General features: G+C 36.3%; 1 protein-coding gene across 1 annotated transcript in view; it reads left to right on the forward strand.

Moving 5' to 3' along the window:
* Nucleotides 1-8367: 8367 nt before the first annotated feature.
* The window catches only part of LOC145980356 (dipeptidase 1-like), a 141982-nt gene continuing 131766 nt past the window's right edge, over nucleotides 8368-18583 (forward strand). Inside the window, exons 1-2 of the mRNA XM_083113409.1 lie at nucleotides 8368-8461; nucleotides 9068-9209. Coding sequence (XP_082969535.1) covers nucleotides 9068-9209 — 142 coding nt within the window. The 5' untranslated portion in view covers nucleotides 8368-8461. The remainder of the gene's footprint in view (nucleotides 8462-9067; nucleotides 9210-18583) is intronic.

Genomic DNA, 18583 nt, shown 5'->3' on the forward strand with positions numbered 1-18583 from the left:
CACTTCCAGGCAAAAAGAATACCTTCTGCTGACAAATAGGGGCGCCGTTAACTATTTTATCGTATCACAGAATCAAGACTTCTTTCTCGCTGGAAATCAGTCGTTGGCAGAGAAATAACAAACGTGTTTAGATGCAGAGCGAGTCTGCTTTGAGTAACAAGAGATTAATGATTTCATACGAGAACATATGGAAGCGATACGGGAAAGTCGGGTATTATTGGACACTTAAGAAATATATGATGTAACAACTTTAGGATAATCACAAATTAAATTAAAACCTCATATATGCAATCCATATTCATATATTTATAACACTATATAAGCCATCATGCACTTTTACTACACAAATTAGAGAAATTGAAAAACAAATTTAAAAGTCTCACTTTTCAATATATAAAAAAATGAGGGCTATATCGGAGAGATCTGTTATTACCTTCTTATATGCCTTACAAACTACAGATTGTCATGTTGAAATGCAAATATCACATATATAATAAAATGTATCTCCGTCTAGACTTCATGGGCCCAACCCTTGCACAAAGTACACTGTATCCAGTTCTCATCGAAGTGTTCACCAAAAAATATGCAATTAGTCTTTGCTTCACCGTCGAAGCTCAGAGATTTTTTTGGAGTTTTCTGATTCTGCTCCTTTCTTCCTTTCGCAACTGTTACGGTTATTTCTTTTGTTGTTTCTCTTCAAGTCGGAGTTTGTAAGGATTCGAAGCTAGGATTTCACTTTGTTATTCACGTCATTTTCGAAGATTTAGGCCTAAGTTTACAACAGCACCACTTGGAACATGTCATAGGTTGAGAAGAACTTCCATAGATTAATTAAATGTTTAATTTTAGCCGACGTAAGAGTCTGAAGCTGCAGAGTTTAAAGTGGGAAATGAGATAATCGATGACACGGTGTGTTTGGATTTTGACGGAGTAGGTTCTGGTGATACTTCCTTCGAGGAACATTGGGTTGGAGCGCAACTTCAGTAGAAATTTCCATCAGTTCAGAAGACGATGTGTGAAAATCCAAATTACTGACAACGTTCCTGTTAAATGGGTAGATAGATGCCTGTACACTTAAATGCCGACTTTGCAAGTTCCATTCGGCACACTTTTGAAAATGCAGTCGCTACAAGTCCAGAAATGTCCTTTAGCGTTATCTTCAAATTGCTGTACTTCCACAGCCACAAAGAACAGGCTTCATTGTAGGCGGCTTTAAAACGTTTCATGATCACTCTATGTAGAGGCTGAAGTCGGTGTGTTGTGTGAGGTGGGAGACATAGCATGTGAATGTTGTGAGAACGAGCGAAGAAAATTATATCCAAATCTTTATGAGAACAATGTCCATCAACTGATGCATTTATGCACAGAAAAATTGTCACGTTTTCCCCCCTCTCTCCAGATGTTAATTTCCCTACCTTTTTCCCCTTTTATGGATAAACATTTTTAACTGATTCTCATGAATTACTGACACACCAGTCTCATCAGCATTAAAATTCTTGATGGTTTAAAAGAATGTCTATTCATAAGTTCGGAGAGTTTGTCAAAAATATACCAACATGCTTCTTGTTGAATCTTATAGCCAGCTGCAAACTCGTGGACTCACCACTTCTCAAACTTAAATCGGAATGTCTCTGCATGAAAGAATAATAAAAATCTATCCCGGTTAGTCCTTTATTTTTGTTGAATTTATGATTCACTTTCAAGTGTTCTGCGAAAAAAATGCTAGGTTCATTTTTTTTTCTTGTTGAGAGTCATCAGCTGGCCGTCCAGATCTTTGACGAGAATATACAGTAACTCGTTGTTCATCCATAAAAGTGTTTTCTAATGTACCCATTGGGGTTTTATTTGATTTTTTATTCCCAAGGAAATATATCTTGCCCTGTCACCTACAACGTCCACCCCGGTTGTACACCAGTCGTCAAAAAGTTAGTCCGCTGCTACTTTTGTCGGGAAAATGAGACTCTTTTATCACTCATCAGGGCTTGCTGGGTAGAAAAGAAACAACACCATTATTTTCAAAGTTAAACACAGTTTTATAATCGCTTATATTTCATAATCACTTATCAATAAAACACTAGAACATTCAATACTAACGTGGGCAAATCACTCACATATAACGAAAGTCAAATGACATAATTAATTGTTTACTTTGAACTTATCGGCAAGAAGAAAACTCGAAACCCAAAATCTATACTTCAATTCTCTCCGTTTCCAAGTTCTTATTATTTTTCACCTTCACATGTTTTTCAAACTCAGTCTGTCGTCAGGTGAGGAACATTTAGGTGGGTTCACTTCCTCGGCTGAGATTAGAAAGTGACGTCAACACAAACAGATTTTGACGTATTTATAAACATATATAAAAGTTCCAACTACAACTGTATCAGTCTAACTATAATTATCTGTGACAACTTGAACATTATTTGAAGTAACAAACATTTAAAAATAAAATCTTAAACTCTCAGGTTCATTACACACCTAAAGTGCTTTTCGGAAAGGAAAACTGTTTACTTGCTTCTCTTGTACTCATCTCACCACTTATCACTTTATCAATTGCTGCTTTCATATTTTCCTCTGTCCATTTACCTCTCTTCTTTTCCATTTTTACCTGAAACAAATGAGAGAACTATAATATTTCACACAGAAACTTCAAATGTTGCTGTCTGATATTGCCCGCTAACACCTTGTCCGATACCACATGATCAATACGCGTGAAAATAATGAGTCACGAAATAATTTTTCTTGCAATGAAGGCAATGATATATTGCCAATTAACTGTTGAGGAAATATATATAACCAACCCTATAAAAATTAAAGATATTCAATCAGCTCTTACATTAACACTAATACTAGGGGTTAGGATACAAAGCTACAACAAAAAATTAAAACTAAAATTAAAATTATATTTCACTTACCATAATTCCGTAACTAGCCGACAAAATTAAGTACTTGCAGCTACAACAGCACAAAACTAAAAAATGTCGCACCCCATGTGCACCTTTCAACGTACTGTGTCGGAATGTTGGCGCCAAGCTTCCCTCGCATAGAACTACTAGCACGTGGCACAACAGTGTTGCTACCCTGTTCCGAAAATATTGAGCCATACACTATCCGATACCATATGCCGTCCGATACTATCCGACCTTCCCCTATATGTCTGCCGGACACTCAATCGTACCAACCGAATGAATTAAGATGTGCATTCGGATTCCCATGCAATGAAAATTAAACACTTTTGCATTTTGAGAGATACAACTTAAATGTACTCCTCAATATTGCAATTCGTTTTAGAAATATTGCACACAAATTTAATAAAACACGTTCCAACAAAATTTTGTCCATTTGGCATGACTGGTTGGGGTCCGCGATGGGTTCCATTCCATGCAGCCCAAGGTTTTTCCTTTAGACTATATTTGAGATCACTCCAAAAGTGATACAACTGCACATTTTGTGGAAATTCTATTGCGTGCTTGTATTTTACGAAATCGGCAGTAAACCTCTGGTTGGGACCCATTACTTACAAGACGACTACGCTACAACTGCGCCATTGGAGATCATGTCAATTGAGATTTAATATTAAATTTCATCTATGATCTGATCTTGAAAAAATGTCCACTCTACACAGGATGCTATTTTGAAGAGCATAAACTCTGTACAACGTCATAAGGTAGGTGAGCCAAAGGTAGCCATAGTTAAGCTTCTATATTAGTGCAATTTACAAATCTCCAACGAGAGATAAATTTATGATTTCATTAGAAATACCTCTTATAAATAATTAACAAAACGTACCATATAAATATTTTGTATAACTGCTTGTAACTTTCTTTTAAAATATAATTACAAACCCGTTACATCTGTTCCCAAGGTGGCCCATGGGTACCAAAGGATTTCCCCCATCCCCAAACTACAGGTAAACATAAAATGTCAATAACCGCAAGCATTTCGGTTTTATTCGGTCCGTCCCTCACTTTTGGACCACCCTGTAGTTTGGTAGAAAATGTTGCTTGTGCTCAAGAAAACAAGTATATTCATGATTATTCATTTTTTAAATAAATTATTAGATAAATCGTTAATCTCGAATTTTCGATTGATGACATGAATTATACACAGTAACGACGCATATAACGGACCTGCGTGGCAAAGTGGTTAGCACAGCCCATGTGATGTCAGTGGTCTCAAGTTCGAATCCTGCGTAGGTGTTCTTTGTGAGTGTTTCTTCGTCAATTTCATCGTATCATTCATCTTTATCTTTGCGATTACTCAAAAGTGAAATTCGTCTACTTCTCTTCGGAGTGATATACACTCAATGATAAATGCTCACTCCATTGCCATGACCGCCAATCGAAAGAAAATTACATCAAAAGTGTAGTAGATACTTATTGACCGACCCTCGTATGTAGAATGATTTCACCAAGCTTCCATGTCTTGCCATTTGGATTTGAGTTGTCCTAACATTGGGGAACATTACTTAAAAATATTTTCTGTAGTATTTAATTCCGGGTTCGAGCAAAATTTTAGCTAATTCACACCCTACTAATTGTATACAAAACAAATAAGAGAAACAGTTCGCAAAAAAAAATATATAACTGAAATATTTACATATATACCCAACATATTAATAACATTTAGTGATTCAAGGAAGTATGTGCAAATTTAACGTTTTTAGTTAATATTTAATAATAATGATACTTATTTTAATGTGAAGAAAGTGAAATTCCAGAGGCGAGTAACCTGTTCCCAAGGTGACCGCCATGGGCCACCTTAGGAACTCGCCTGTGGACTACGTTTTCAACAAAAATAGGTATCGTTCATATGGCACAAAAAACATTTTTACAATGCAACTATGTGATCAAAAAGATAATTACTCGAGCATTCAAAATATGTATAAAATATTAGCATTCGTTAATTTGAAGGACGTACATACACACATTTCTTATTTACTTTAAAATAACAATCTTAATTATCTGTATTATCTGTTCGATCCCTGACACAATAACTTACATAAAATGGCTAGTGGCAGCCCTAGACAGTTCGTTATCTGCATAGTTAACCAAAAGGGGGGAATGGGTATATTGATGTAGTGCCATTTGTTAACTTTGGCTAATGCACCTTATTGTAAAAAGCAATCCACACTGTTCTTATATGGTAGCTACTTTTTATTTTGAAGAACAAAATTTAAAATATGTGGAAAAATACATGATTGTTCATCATACTTTCCTCGTTCCGTTAACTCTTAATATTGTTCTACAACCAGTTCATTTACACTCATAATACTCTCTACTTGAATTTTCCATTTTCGTCATCAATACACTTGTGCAAATATATTCTAGTGAGAAGCAGTAATATGTATAATGCATTTTATGTTTTCGTAAATAAGAAAAATAATGTATTTCTCATACTCATGGCCATGATAAATGAGTCACACAACAGATTACGTGGACTGGTTTTCCAGTACTATTTTTCTTTTTAATTATTTTCCCTGAAAACACGTTCTTTATATGTTTTGGCTTTTTTGTTTACCCGGCAGGAAAAATGCTTTGAAAAGTTTATTCCTCGTTTTAAGCTCCGATTCAAGAGAAATAAATTAATATGTTTAAACCTTGATGAGACCATTACTAGAGTGGCAAGAGTTGAAATCGAGTGATTATTGTATTTTTACGACGTGGCTGCCCTCATTTAACAAATCGTTGTAAGGAGACGAGATAGCGACTATGAAAGCGCATATGGAAACAAAAAGGGAGATAAAAAACGGTATGATTGAAACTAGAGAAAAATGCCCGTACCGCTGGTGGGGACACAAATTGGTGGAACCAGTTAACATGGATCAGCTGCAGCATTTTGGCAATGTTTTCCAATTACACTAATTAGCAGGTGAAGCTTTTACTAGTTGCATTGCAGGCGCAAACTGTGTGCACATTTTGATACTGGAGCAGAATAGTGAAAACCTTTTACACTTAGAGCTTTCTTCTCTGTGTTCACCGCTTAATTAAGAGCATCTTTTAATATTTATTTTATCAGACTTACTTTAAACGGAATAGGTTCAGATATAACAATGTGGTAATCACTTGAAGAAAGTGTAGAGAGATAAAAAATGTTATAAATGAACAAGAATGCATATTATGACAAAATATATTGTTATAGTAGCTGGTCTAAATAGAAAATACACATAGGAAATACTAACCATGAAGCGTCTGCCTCAATTAAATTTACATTCATTCTTTAATAATTTTATTAGCACCCTCAAATATGTAACTGTGTAAGTTCATGTCATTTCATTTTCGTCGATGAAATTATTTAATTTAAGTATATTTCTCCCTAATTTAAATTATCAGCTACAGCAAATACATTTTTTATAATTGTGACGGGCGTGATACTTCTGAGACTTGACTTTAGGACCTTCCTCTGTCTTTCAGAAAACTCTCTGAAATATATGGGTTTACTGAAACAATTTTATTTCACAAAGCAAACTTTACTCAACATTTGGATGCTATTTGTTTCTAAAAATATTACTACAATTTCTTTTATAAACATGTTTTGCCTCTGTGACAAATTTTGTGACGGGTGTGACACCATTCACAATATTTACTTTGCCGGATTAAGTAACAATGCCAGGTTATGAACCTGATTATAATTCTTAGATTTCTCAAACTAAGGTTTGTTTCAGAAATGAAGTGTGATACTTGAGAGCAAACCAAAAAATATAGAAACAATCAATTACACAATGAGAACGAATTAGAATAAATTTAGTTTTCTTATGGTAATGAAACTAAATTAAGTGAACACCACACATAAAGTCACACATCTATTTAAAAAATAATAGGTTTCAAATAATATGTTATTTAAAACCCATGAAACTAATGTTTGTATAAATAATTCCAAATTCTGCATAGTTTTGCCTTTATAATTTCATACACAAGTCACACTTTCAATAAAAATAAAATTACCCTCTTTTGTCCGCTTTCACATGGAATGGCACTAATAATTCTGTAATGAATGTCCTATTGCTAAACTCAGGAGTTTCTTGTCCATACACACTCATATGCCTGTCGTACATGAAAGTCTTAATCAATAATGATCAGTGTCCACCTGTGTGAAGGATTGGTTAGCACAGCGTCCCGTGACGCTAGGGGTTCTGGGTTCGAATCCCGGCCTGGGCTTATGTGTCCTTTGTGAATGTTCCTTTATCGAATTCATTATATCATCACTATTCCTTATCTTAGCAATTAGCCAATGTAAAATAAACCAAATCAATCAATCAATAAAAATCAGCTAATTGCTCAAAATAAGTATCTGCCATCATCATTGGAAATTGGTTTTCTCCCCTTCAAAGTCAAATGCTTCAAAATCCTTAACTCTTCACTGAAAAATGTCACTAGGAAATATAAAGTAATTTGTGGTGGCCAAACCAGATGAAAACAAAAGTTGACCCAACACTGCAACCTTCCTTTAGTTAACGAAGTCCTTAAAATTATATCTCTAAAACAAGACATACTGTAGCTATTAGAATACGTTTACGTTGTTCTTAGGGATAATTGAGCAGTTTGTGATTTAAAATGCAAGGATAGAACAGAATACGTTTCATATAGTAGCTAATGGTAGTTACATCAATGCTAGTAGATCACGCATTTTTGTGGTTAATAACTAACCTATAGATGTTCAGTAACTAAGACGTTGGGACAAGGATGATATACAAGAGGATAAGATAGCCCTATAAGCCAGGTCGGCAGTGGAAATTACTAAACACATATGGAAGTGGCTAGCACCCCAAACCGTTTGGACGAAAACTATCAAAACTAAAATGATGGACAATTTATTGGATCTGCCTTGTCAAGGTTTCCCATAAATTATTGACCAGAGGCTAACTCATAAAACGATCATAAAAATTCAAGCGATATACACTCTAAAGAATATTTGTATTACATTTTGTAGTACTGCGCTACGTGCATATTCAAGCATTAGAAACTTTTTAATAAAGCTTTTGTATAGATTTTAGACTTTCATGGACGATTGTGACGCATTTCACTACTCTCAAAGTTGGTTATTGACTAACCTGTGGTAACGAACTGGGGACCAAGGACTAAATTTTGTTATAAACACGTTTCGATTTAGTATTGCTTTATTTTACTTTCTGAACCAAAATTTAGGAGAATTTGAAGCTTATGTGAATGTTTCCCCTTTTGTAATTCCTAGCATGTTTAGGAATTCAGTGGTGATTGTTTTTTGCGATTAGGCTTTGTGCTGTGAAAGATGTGTTCTGCCATATGTGAAGCATAGTATATTATTGACTAGGAATTGAGTATTTAACCAACGTAGACATTTCATTACAGAAGTTTTACAAACGTATTTAGCTGAGTATCGTGTTATATTACGCTGCCTTGCTCTATTACCTTCCATATTGATTAAATATACCATCCACTAAGTAGTCTCAAAGCAGACAGGTTTAATTTTATCGCCCTAAGCAAAGGTAGAAATCCTACATCCTTTTTGTATGTGTAACTTAAATTAATGTACAATAAAGTTTAGTTTGAAAATAAATCTTCCTTGTATCCTACAAATTCTTTATTATTACCGTGCAAATTATCCATGACTATTTTTATTAATTTTTTTCTTTCATGCTATGTGTTTTTAAGTAATGGATTTTTATGCATGCTGGTGCAGAAGTTGTCAATAGCTTGTTTTCAGTTTTATGTTAATTCTTGAAACTCTTGTTGAGTCAAATAAAGTGCACGAGCAAGTTAATGAAGAAGTTCACGTTATTACCATGGATCCTACTGTACCACAGAGACCGGTGCTTTTCAGTGGTTGGTGAGAAACGTACCTGTTTATCTTTTTAAAGTTGCCTTTTAAAGAAGGTGAAGGTACGAAATAACAATAAATATGTTTCCAAAACCACACTAAAGAATCCCATTACTTTTTTAGACCTGTTTCATAGTAAAAACAAATCCAATAAAGATAATAAATGCTTTTTCTTCTTTCTGTACATGTTGCTTGACTAGATACATGGTGGATGAATATAATGTGTTGACGCCTCTGAAGAGTGTTTTTGACAAAATGTCCTTCTTCCTTTCAGATGTGTCGAATCAAAATCCATTTTTGCTGCCAACAATGCAAGTTACACAGAGAAGGCTCATTGTTATTGACCTCCTCTGACCTTCATGACATTCGTCTACTTTCGGCCGACTGCCGGGAGAATCCCCACCTCTCCCCGGAAGGTAAGCATACTAGGATATTCTGAAAGCCCCTTCTCCTAATTGCTTATACGTGTCGCACAAGGAGTCGTAAGATAGAAGCACTGCGTTCATTTGTTCATATACCCAAGAACCCAGACATTCAATATTATTTTCATTAAAAAATGGGAAAATGTATGTGGATACTGAGGACGATTATCAGTAAATAAGTGATAAATGATTCAATTAGTTAGTTACACTTACATTGTTCGGAATTTTCAAAAACTTTAATTTTCTAGGGTTAGTCTGTACAGTTATAATAATCCTTTTGTCTAGAACCTTAAGTAGAATTACGTTTCGTTAATCTCGTACTGCAATGCTTGCTTATTTTCTAAAGATAATCTAATTCCAAAGAAAGTTGCTAAGGTTAAGCAATAGTATAATTTTTCGTTTAATGACATTTTGCAAATGACTTGCTTGCATATGACATAAATGACATAAAGAGTTGATACACAATAGCCTTTGAAAACCTTATTATAACCAAATATAGATACATCCAGTGACGAGCCAACTAGAGATTTGGTGGGATGAGACGTTACTCGCTACCACCTTGACTCAATTTTTATAAAAGGAACGCATGAAAAAACAATCAAAAAAACATATTGAACTGACTGTTTAACCCTGGCTTACCCGTGCCGTACGAGAAATTTACATACTCACAGACCCAGACATTTTTCATAAAAATTCAAGAAACAATTTTCTTGCTGAATCAGTGCTTCCTTTATCACATATGACAGTTATTTATTAATTATAATATTTATATATAAAATTGCCGTAATTTATAAGGAATAATAACAAATTATTTGAGTGCCACGTAAATATATTTTACCATACACAAAAAATCGTAAAAAACAATAATTTATCATGAATGCTTTTTTCTTTATAGAGGCGAATTTGTTTATTAATTATAATAATTACAAAAACTACCACTATGACCAACAAATTGTTTACCAACCTCACTGGTATGAGTATCCCGAATGACAGGCATTCAAAGATGGCGCTTGATAGGCCCATTTGTGCATTTTGCCTTTTATTTACATTACATTATTTTTTTTACAAAGAAAAGTAAGACAGAAATATTGAGAACACCGCAGGGTACGACGTAATTCATTTTCATTTTTTTTAAAACATTTCACATTTCAAGAATCTAAAAAATATAGATGGTTGGGCTGACAGCACCCCTTTCCTCCCCTTTGGTAAGCAAGGTTAAATAAAAGCCATATCCTCTACCTACATAGTCAAACGAAAATCCTGTTCATGCCACTGCTTCATCAGATTGCCAAGCCATTTACATATCTATCGTGATTCTGAGTTATTGCTTGGGAGAAGTAGCAATTATCCAATCCATATGTCATTCGCGATGTGTTTATGGCGACCTCAGGGTTATACAAGCACGCAATTACTTACAAACGAATGCTGCGATCTAATTGTGGGTTATGACTGGCTTCACTCTTGAACTTCCAACAACACAAACAACCAAATCGATTATCCGTGGAAAGACCTTTGCACTTAACGCGTTCATGAAAGGGTAACGTCTATCATAAGTGCTCCAACAGAGACCTAGTAAAAACATTGAATAGACGTGACGTCAGAGCATACGTCACTTTTCTCGTGAACGTGATCTTTTAAAGTAACTTTATTTATAGTTTGATTCATATCGACCGACCATACCGCCCAGGTAAAGAAAACGCCTAACCCCATTTCTTTAAAAACCGGCATTTTTGCATACGTAACGGTCACTATTGATTTCCTATCCATCTAAGGTGGATTTAATTGGTTTCATTCATTAGGCAGGGATAATGACGTCAATACTATTGACCTTTAATTCAGAATGACAAGCAAGGACGTAGTTTAGTAGGAGCTAGGGATCTAATCCTTCCCAGAACCAGACAACAGCCCTCCCAAATACCCAGGAGCTTATGAAAAGGAAAACTAGAAGATGCATCCAGATTCAAGGAGTTCGCTGTGTTAGTAACCACCAGAGCAAGAGTACAAAGAGACAATACCAAATACTGTGTTAGAGTATTGGGGAGGGACTGTCTGTGTTCTACAGACTTATAGATGCTGTTAACAATAACTTGGAAACGCTATTTTCATAAGACAAGTTCACGTATTGCTCGTGCTGTAGACCATTTCATGGCATTTGATTACGATAGTTCAACAGCTTTCATCGACACATAGTCGGAACTTTCAACATCAAGAGAGATATCGCCATAAACGAAATGTTGGTGGTAAAACCGCCTTGCGGAGCTGTACTTCTACCAAAGAACCTCGGTCCATCGGAGGTCCTTAATGCTCGAAAAGTAACAGGATTTTCAGTACTCAAAATGGAACAACTTAATCCAATCAATCAGACAGTACATTTCTTTTATAGATATGTAGCTTCATTACAATTCTCTGGGCAAGACATTTATTTACCATAATTCAAGATTCTGGCTTAAGTAAATAAGGTTTGATATGAGTGAGAAAGCTCATATGAGAAGGACATTGACGGAGAGAATATAGAAACTCAACTAAATTATTCTTATTTCTAATCGGCGAACTAATCAATTGACCAACTATGTATAGTTATGATCTCAAAATTACGATCTAACAAAATTATAATTTTAGTTACACTTAAGTGAAAAATTGAAAACTGATTGCTTATTGCGATTCTTTCTTTCTCATGATTGAGATTGTCTTAGTTTATGGAATTATCTTAAGAGGAGAGTTCTGTTATAAAGCAAGGGAGTCTTGTAAATCAGAGGGTGTCAAACTTTGTTCTCATTGTACCCTTTAGTCGTAGCTAAACGTCTACTGTACTCCCACCATACATTTTCTCCGAATATGTGGGGCGTTTTTGATATGTTGGAGGCGAGTATCTGCAATAGAGCAAAATGGCATTCGGGCTGTACGTGGAATGATAGTAAACAAATAATCCTAAGTTCATTTTTATTGAGTGTTGCTACGTTTACAACATTTACAAAAATGTAAAATTTTAAATGGAAACCCCTAATTTGTATTGTAGAATAGGAAAGAGGACTTCATTCTGAGCCCAACGAGCTATCAACCATCCTCCTACCTCAATTAAGAACAGAGATATGTCGATTTTAAATGATCGCGCAAAAAAAAAATAATTATTATTCATTTTCCAGACCCTTTCGTGGAAATTAAAGTATCTTTAGCATGCAATTATATTTATACCAGTTGATAACCTGGTGTTGCCGGGTATTTATTTCGCCCAATTTTCTATTAAACAAGATAAATATGAATTCTAACCATAGTGTAAAATGAACTTGGAGTCGAACGATTTTGGAAGTGTCACTAGTCATCTTGGCGACCCCGAAAACTATGGATTCCACACTAATATCAGTCGTTTTACATGTCACCTCCTTCCCACCCCACACCCCTAGGGGTGCCAGGGGTGCTTTGGAGTTGAACGGAATTGGGAATGTCACTATTCATCTTAGCGACCCCGAAAGCTATGGATTACAAACTATTATCAGTCGTATTACAAGTCACCCTCTTACAACCACCACCCCTGGGGGTGCCAGGGGTGTATTGGAGTTGAACGGCATTGTTAGTGTCACTATTCATCTTAGCGACACCGCAAACCATGGATTTCCCTCTAATATCGGCCGTTTTTGATTATTTTTACATGTCACCCCTTCCCACCCTCACGCCTAGGAGTGCCAGTGGTGTATTGGTGTTGAATGGCACTGGGCGTGTCACTATTCACCTTAGCGACCAAGAAATCTATGGATTTCACATTAACATCGACCGTTTTCCATTATTATTTTTACATGTCACCCCTTCCCATCCCCACCCTAGGGGTCCCACGGTACTCTTACGTCAACAGTATTTCTTTCCAGATTGTAAGTCAGATGTGTACAACGTTTGGTCATCGTGAATGCCACCAATTAGCTTAGCGACTCCGAAAACTATGGATTCGACACTAATCCAAGTAATTTTTGACATTTTACTTTTCACCCCCTCTCACCCCCCATGCCGATAGGTTCATCGTAGTTGAACGGCATAGGGAGTGTCACTATTCACATTAGCAACCCAGAAAACTATGGATTCCACACTAATATCGGTCGTTTTCGATTATTTTGACATGTCACCCTCTCCCCTAGGAGTGCCAGGGGTGTCTTATCCCCACAGTATTAATTTCCATATTGCAAGTGATATGTGTACCAAGTTTGGTTGAAATCGCTCCAGGCGTTCGAGAGTTATGCCGGAAAAAATATAGATACACAAACACATACACACATACTCGTTCATATTTATATACGTGGGTGAGACTAAAAGTTTTAGATGCGGCAACACTGATTGCAGCAATACATTGTCTCTAGGATATGTTGAAGTTAGTAGTCTGTGAAGTGTGACAATGCTGCAGAATTTATAGTTGTTAATTGTTGTGTGCCAGAAATTAGTCAATTATTGTCGTGTGTGTACAGTAAAATGGATTTAACACGGGAGCACTTCAGAGCAATGATTTTTTACGATTTTCGATCAGGTTTAACTCAGCAGCAATGTTATGAAAGGCTCCGAAATGCATTTCAGGAGGAAGCCCCATGCCGTGCGACTGTGTTTAATTGGTTTTTAGAATTTCGACGTGGACGTCAGAAACTCAGTGATGAATTACGTGATGGTCGTCCTGTGACAGCAACTTCTCAAGAAAACGTCGACAGAGTGCGTCGCATGATAGAGGAGGATAACCGGGTGACATATGCAGTTATTAGTGCAACACTGGGTATTGGTATGAGTCAGGTTCAAACGATCCTGCATGACCGCCTTGGTGTCAGGAAGCTCTGTGCCAGATGGATCCCACACCATCTTACTCAGGAGCAAAAACAGGCACGGGTCACATGGTGCATGAAAATGCTGGACAAATTTAACCAAGGGCTATCAAATGCAGTGTATGACATCGTAACAGGTGACGAAACGTGGGTGTACTGTTATGAACCCGAGAGCAAACGACAGTCGACGCAGTGGATCTTCCCGGATGAAAACCCACCAACAAAAGTCAGGAAGGGACGAAGTGTTGGCAAACAAATGGTTGCCACTTTCTTCAGTCGGACGGGCCATATTGCAACAGTGCCGCTACAGGGACGTCGGAACGTTAATGCTGAATGGTACACTACGGTTTGTTTACCGGAGATCGTACGGAAAGTTCGTGAAAAACGCCCACGAAGTCGCATTATTGTGCATCAAGACAATGCGCGCAGCCATACAGCAGTACGAACAATTGAATTCTTCAAAGCCTCCAACATCGAAGAAATGACTCATCCTCCTTACAGTCCCGACCTCGCCACTTGTGATTTCTTCCTGTTCCCTAAAATCAAGGATACATTACGAGGTTCTTCATTTCCTACTCCAGAGGAGGCAGTCACCGCCTTCGTTCAGTGCATTCAAGAGGTGCCTGCAGATGTGTGGTCCCAGTGCTTTCACACTTGGTTTGAGCGGATGAACAAGTGTATCAACTGTCATGGAGAATACTCTGAAAAATTATAGCATTCATGCTTTTGGTCTCCAGTGTTTTACTTGCGCGTGTCTAAAAACTTTTAGTGTGACCTATCGTATATAGCCTGCATAACGTGTAATAATCTGTGTTACAAGATTTCTTGATTTCTTGGTTTCGTTTATTTTACTTCGCTTTTCTGCCACTTTTGGCTAATCGCAAAGATGAGGTTGAGTGATCATGCCATGAAATTGGTGAAGGGACTCTCACAAACATCCTTGCCAGGCCAGGATTCGAACCCGGGACCCCTGCCGTCGTAGCACGCTGTGCTAACCACTCCTCCACGGGGGCCGGCTGTGTTATAAGAGTTGCTATATCACAGATTAGTACTCGTAATGCAATATAAATACAATTGTCCGCCCCTTCCCCCCTGCCGGAGAGGCTAGCACATCGCGTTAGGACGGCAGGGGTCCCGGGTTGGAATCCTAGCCTGGGCAAAGATGTTTGTCATTGTCCATTCATAAACTTCATCATGCCATCACTCATCTCCATTTTCGCAAAATAGCCAAAAGTGGCACAAAAAGCGAAGTAAAATAAAGAAAATCAATCAAGCAATCAATAAATTTATCTGCCTGTTAAAGATATGCGCGTAAAATTACCGGGACGTCACGTGTGGAAAATCTGGCCATAACGTACCGCCTCTTATCTAGGCCCAGGCCCAAAATGAAAGCACTATACTTCCCCTATTCTTTCTGGGATATTCCGAATTCATACTGGCTATTCTCTATGAATGATGACTATTAATCTGAACGATGTGAAGTAATAATTATAACATTTTTAATTGTTCATGGGAATCACTCAATAGAACTGTTATATTTGTTTTCCCAAGTATGTTACAATTGAAACACAGAGGAAAATTAACATATACCATCATTATTTATATCTCATATATTATTTTCCATCTTTTTCGTTTTAAAATATAATTTATATTATTTTAATGCTTCTAAATCAATTTAATTTTTAACTTACTTCCATTTATAGAACCCTTGCCTTAATAACTATCCCAGCATTGCCATCTAGTGTTTATAATTACATAAGATTAGAATACAGCATCTTCGAGAAAAAAATTATAGCTCTTGCTATTTTATAACAAACTAACTAAACTAACTCTTTAGCCTTCTTAAAACCGAAGGTTCACGGCTGCAGCAACACAGGCCTTCCATCTGTCCCTATCTTGAGCAAGATCTATACCGCGTTTGTTACAACCTGTTCCCTTTCCCGCGCTAGGGAGCGCTCGACAGTTTCGGTGCCAATGAGAAACGAGGAAAAAATCGTCGGCTGGGCAGCGAGGAGCGAATGGAAGCCAGAAGAGAGGCGCTTACGTAGACGCTGTTGCGACGTTGCGTATTTTAATTGGCTGCCTGGCTTTGACTTTCCCAAGCACCGAGAAAAGCCAGGGAGCAACTAGCGCGGGAACCGGGACAGGTTGTAGCAAACGCGGTATATATACTCTTTTCCATCCCTACCGATTTCCTTTAGGTCTATCTCAACGTTGTCCCTCCATCTTCGTCTTGGTTTTCCTACAGGTCCCTTACCATCAGGTTTACCAACAAGAATCCTGTAAACTCCTCTTTCCTCTCCCATTCGTGCCACATGGCCTGCCCACCGAAGTCTTGATTTAATTATTCTAATAATATCTGGACATGAATACAAATTATGTAGTTCTAAATTATGTAACATTCTCCACTCACCTGTCTCCTCATCCCTTTTAGGTCCAAATATTTTCCTAAGGATCTTATTTTCTAATACTCTCAATTTATGTTCATCTTTCAATGTAAGGAACCATGTTTCACACCCATATAATACTACAGGCAAAATTACTGTTTTGTATATTTTAACTTTTAGTTTCTTAGATATTAAACGAGAAGACAAAAGTTTATGAAGAGAGAAGTAACATGCATTTCCTGAATTAAGCCTACTTAATATTTCCTCATTAATATAATTTTCGTTTCTTAATATTACTCCTAAGTATTTGAATTTGGAAACTTGTTCAAACGAGTTGTTATCAATAATTAGATTTTGATTATTATCTAACACTTGGTTTCGGCCTGTAAGCATATATTTAGTTTTCTCTTTGTTAACTTCCAAACCTATCTCTTTAGCAGTTTTGAAAAATATTTTAGCATTATTCTTAATTGTATTTATATCATCCCCTAATAAGTCTACATCATCTGCATATGCTAACAACAGAGTCACCTCCCTAACAGCATATTCTAAGGCAAAATTAAAGAGCAATGGAGACAATGCATCTTCTTGTTTTAACCCATCATGAATTGTAAATTTGTCAGACACATTAATACGCACACAAATTTTACTTTCTGTTTCACTGGTGCATACTTTTATCATACTAATAAGCTTCTTAGGTATTCCAAACTCGATTAATATGTTATATAATTTATCTCTTTTGACCGAATCGTATGCTTTTTTGAAATCAATGAATAGCTGATGGACATTTTGATTATATTCCCACATTTTTTCAAGTGTCTGTCTGATGTGAAAAATTTGACCTGTAGTTGATCTGTTACGTTTAAATTCACATTGATAATCACCTATAATTTCATTAGAATATGGGGTTAGTCTTGTTTAAAGAATGTTAGATAATATTTTATATGTTGTTGAGAGTAGAGAAATTACACGGTAATTATTGCAGTTCATTTTATCACCTTTTTTATACACAGGAACAATTATGGATTCTTTCCACTGTTGAGGGATTTCTTCTTTATTCCATATTTAACAAATTAATTTATGAATTTGACATATTAACGAATTTCCACCATATTTAATTAACTCAGCTGGTATTAAATCTATGCCAGGTGCTTTGTTATTATTTTGGCTTTTAATAGCATCTTTAACTTCAGTCAAGTTAGGTTCTCGCTATTTTATGGTTCCAGTTACGGAATCAAATACAACAGTAGATCAACGGGCCCGCAGGATTATTCTCTGGAGGAGCAGAGTCACAGAAACTTTTATTATATTATTATTATTATTATTAGCTGCTATTATTATTGTTTTTTTTGTTTTTTGTTATTATTATTGTTATTATTATTATAATTTCATTACTATTGCTACTACTACTACTACTATTTATGTATTTTTGAATTTCATGCATCTGTAATTTCCATATTCTGTATATCTATATACAATTTCCATGCCTGTATACTTAACAATTATTCGTGTAGGGCAAAAGCTGTCTTGATAGATAAGACAGTGCAACAAATTTGAACTTTGTGTCTTGCCACGAAATGAAAGAAGACGTTCTTTACTAAATCAAATATGCTGATTACGAAAATGAAATCAAAAATTTTCAATCACGTACCAATTTTTCTGGAAAAGATATGCCACATGTACCACTTAGTCCATATTTCATATAGTTAGCAATATATTGTAATTCATGAAAAACAAAGTAGCAACTATCGCGACACTTGGAAACGACTCCATTACAGTACAGGAGGAACCTGTAGCTAGACGTTTGTAGAAGTGTCCAGCAGTAATCTGCCAAAAGATTTGGTGACCATCTTCCCTTATATCATCTTTCCATGGCAGCGATATCTTGGTGAAATCGCTCACCATGTTCGTCACTCACATCTCCGAGATTAGGTGGGGAACAAATCCAAATGAGAATGCAGGAAATCTATTTTCAAAGACATGTTGCGCACCACAGCTTTGTAACAGTCCAGCATGTGTTTAATCAGTTCCCTGTAATTGTCAGACCTGATGTTACCCAAGTAATTGTTGGATTCATCTTTGAAGGCAAGCCAAGCTGCCTTCTCAGTATCTGTCAGCAACTCTTTAAAAGTTGTCTTTCATCAAGTCAAGAATCTGAGGCCCAATTAAAATACCTTCTTTAATTTTTGCA

The sequence above is a fragment of the Lepisma saccharinum genome, chromosome 27, assembly GCF_977018435.1.
Source record: "Lepisma saccharinum chromosome 27, izLepSacc3.1, whole genome shotgun sequence".
Classification (NCBI taxonomy): domain Eukaryota; kingdom Metazoa; phylum Arthropoda; class Insecta; order Zygentoma; family Lepismatidae; genus Lepisma; species Lepisma saccharinum.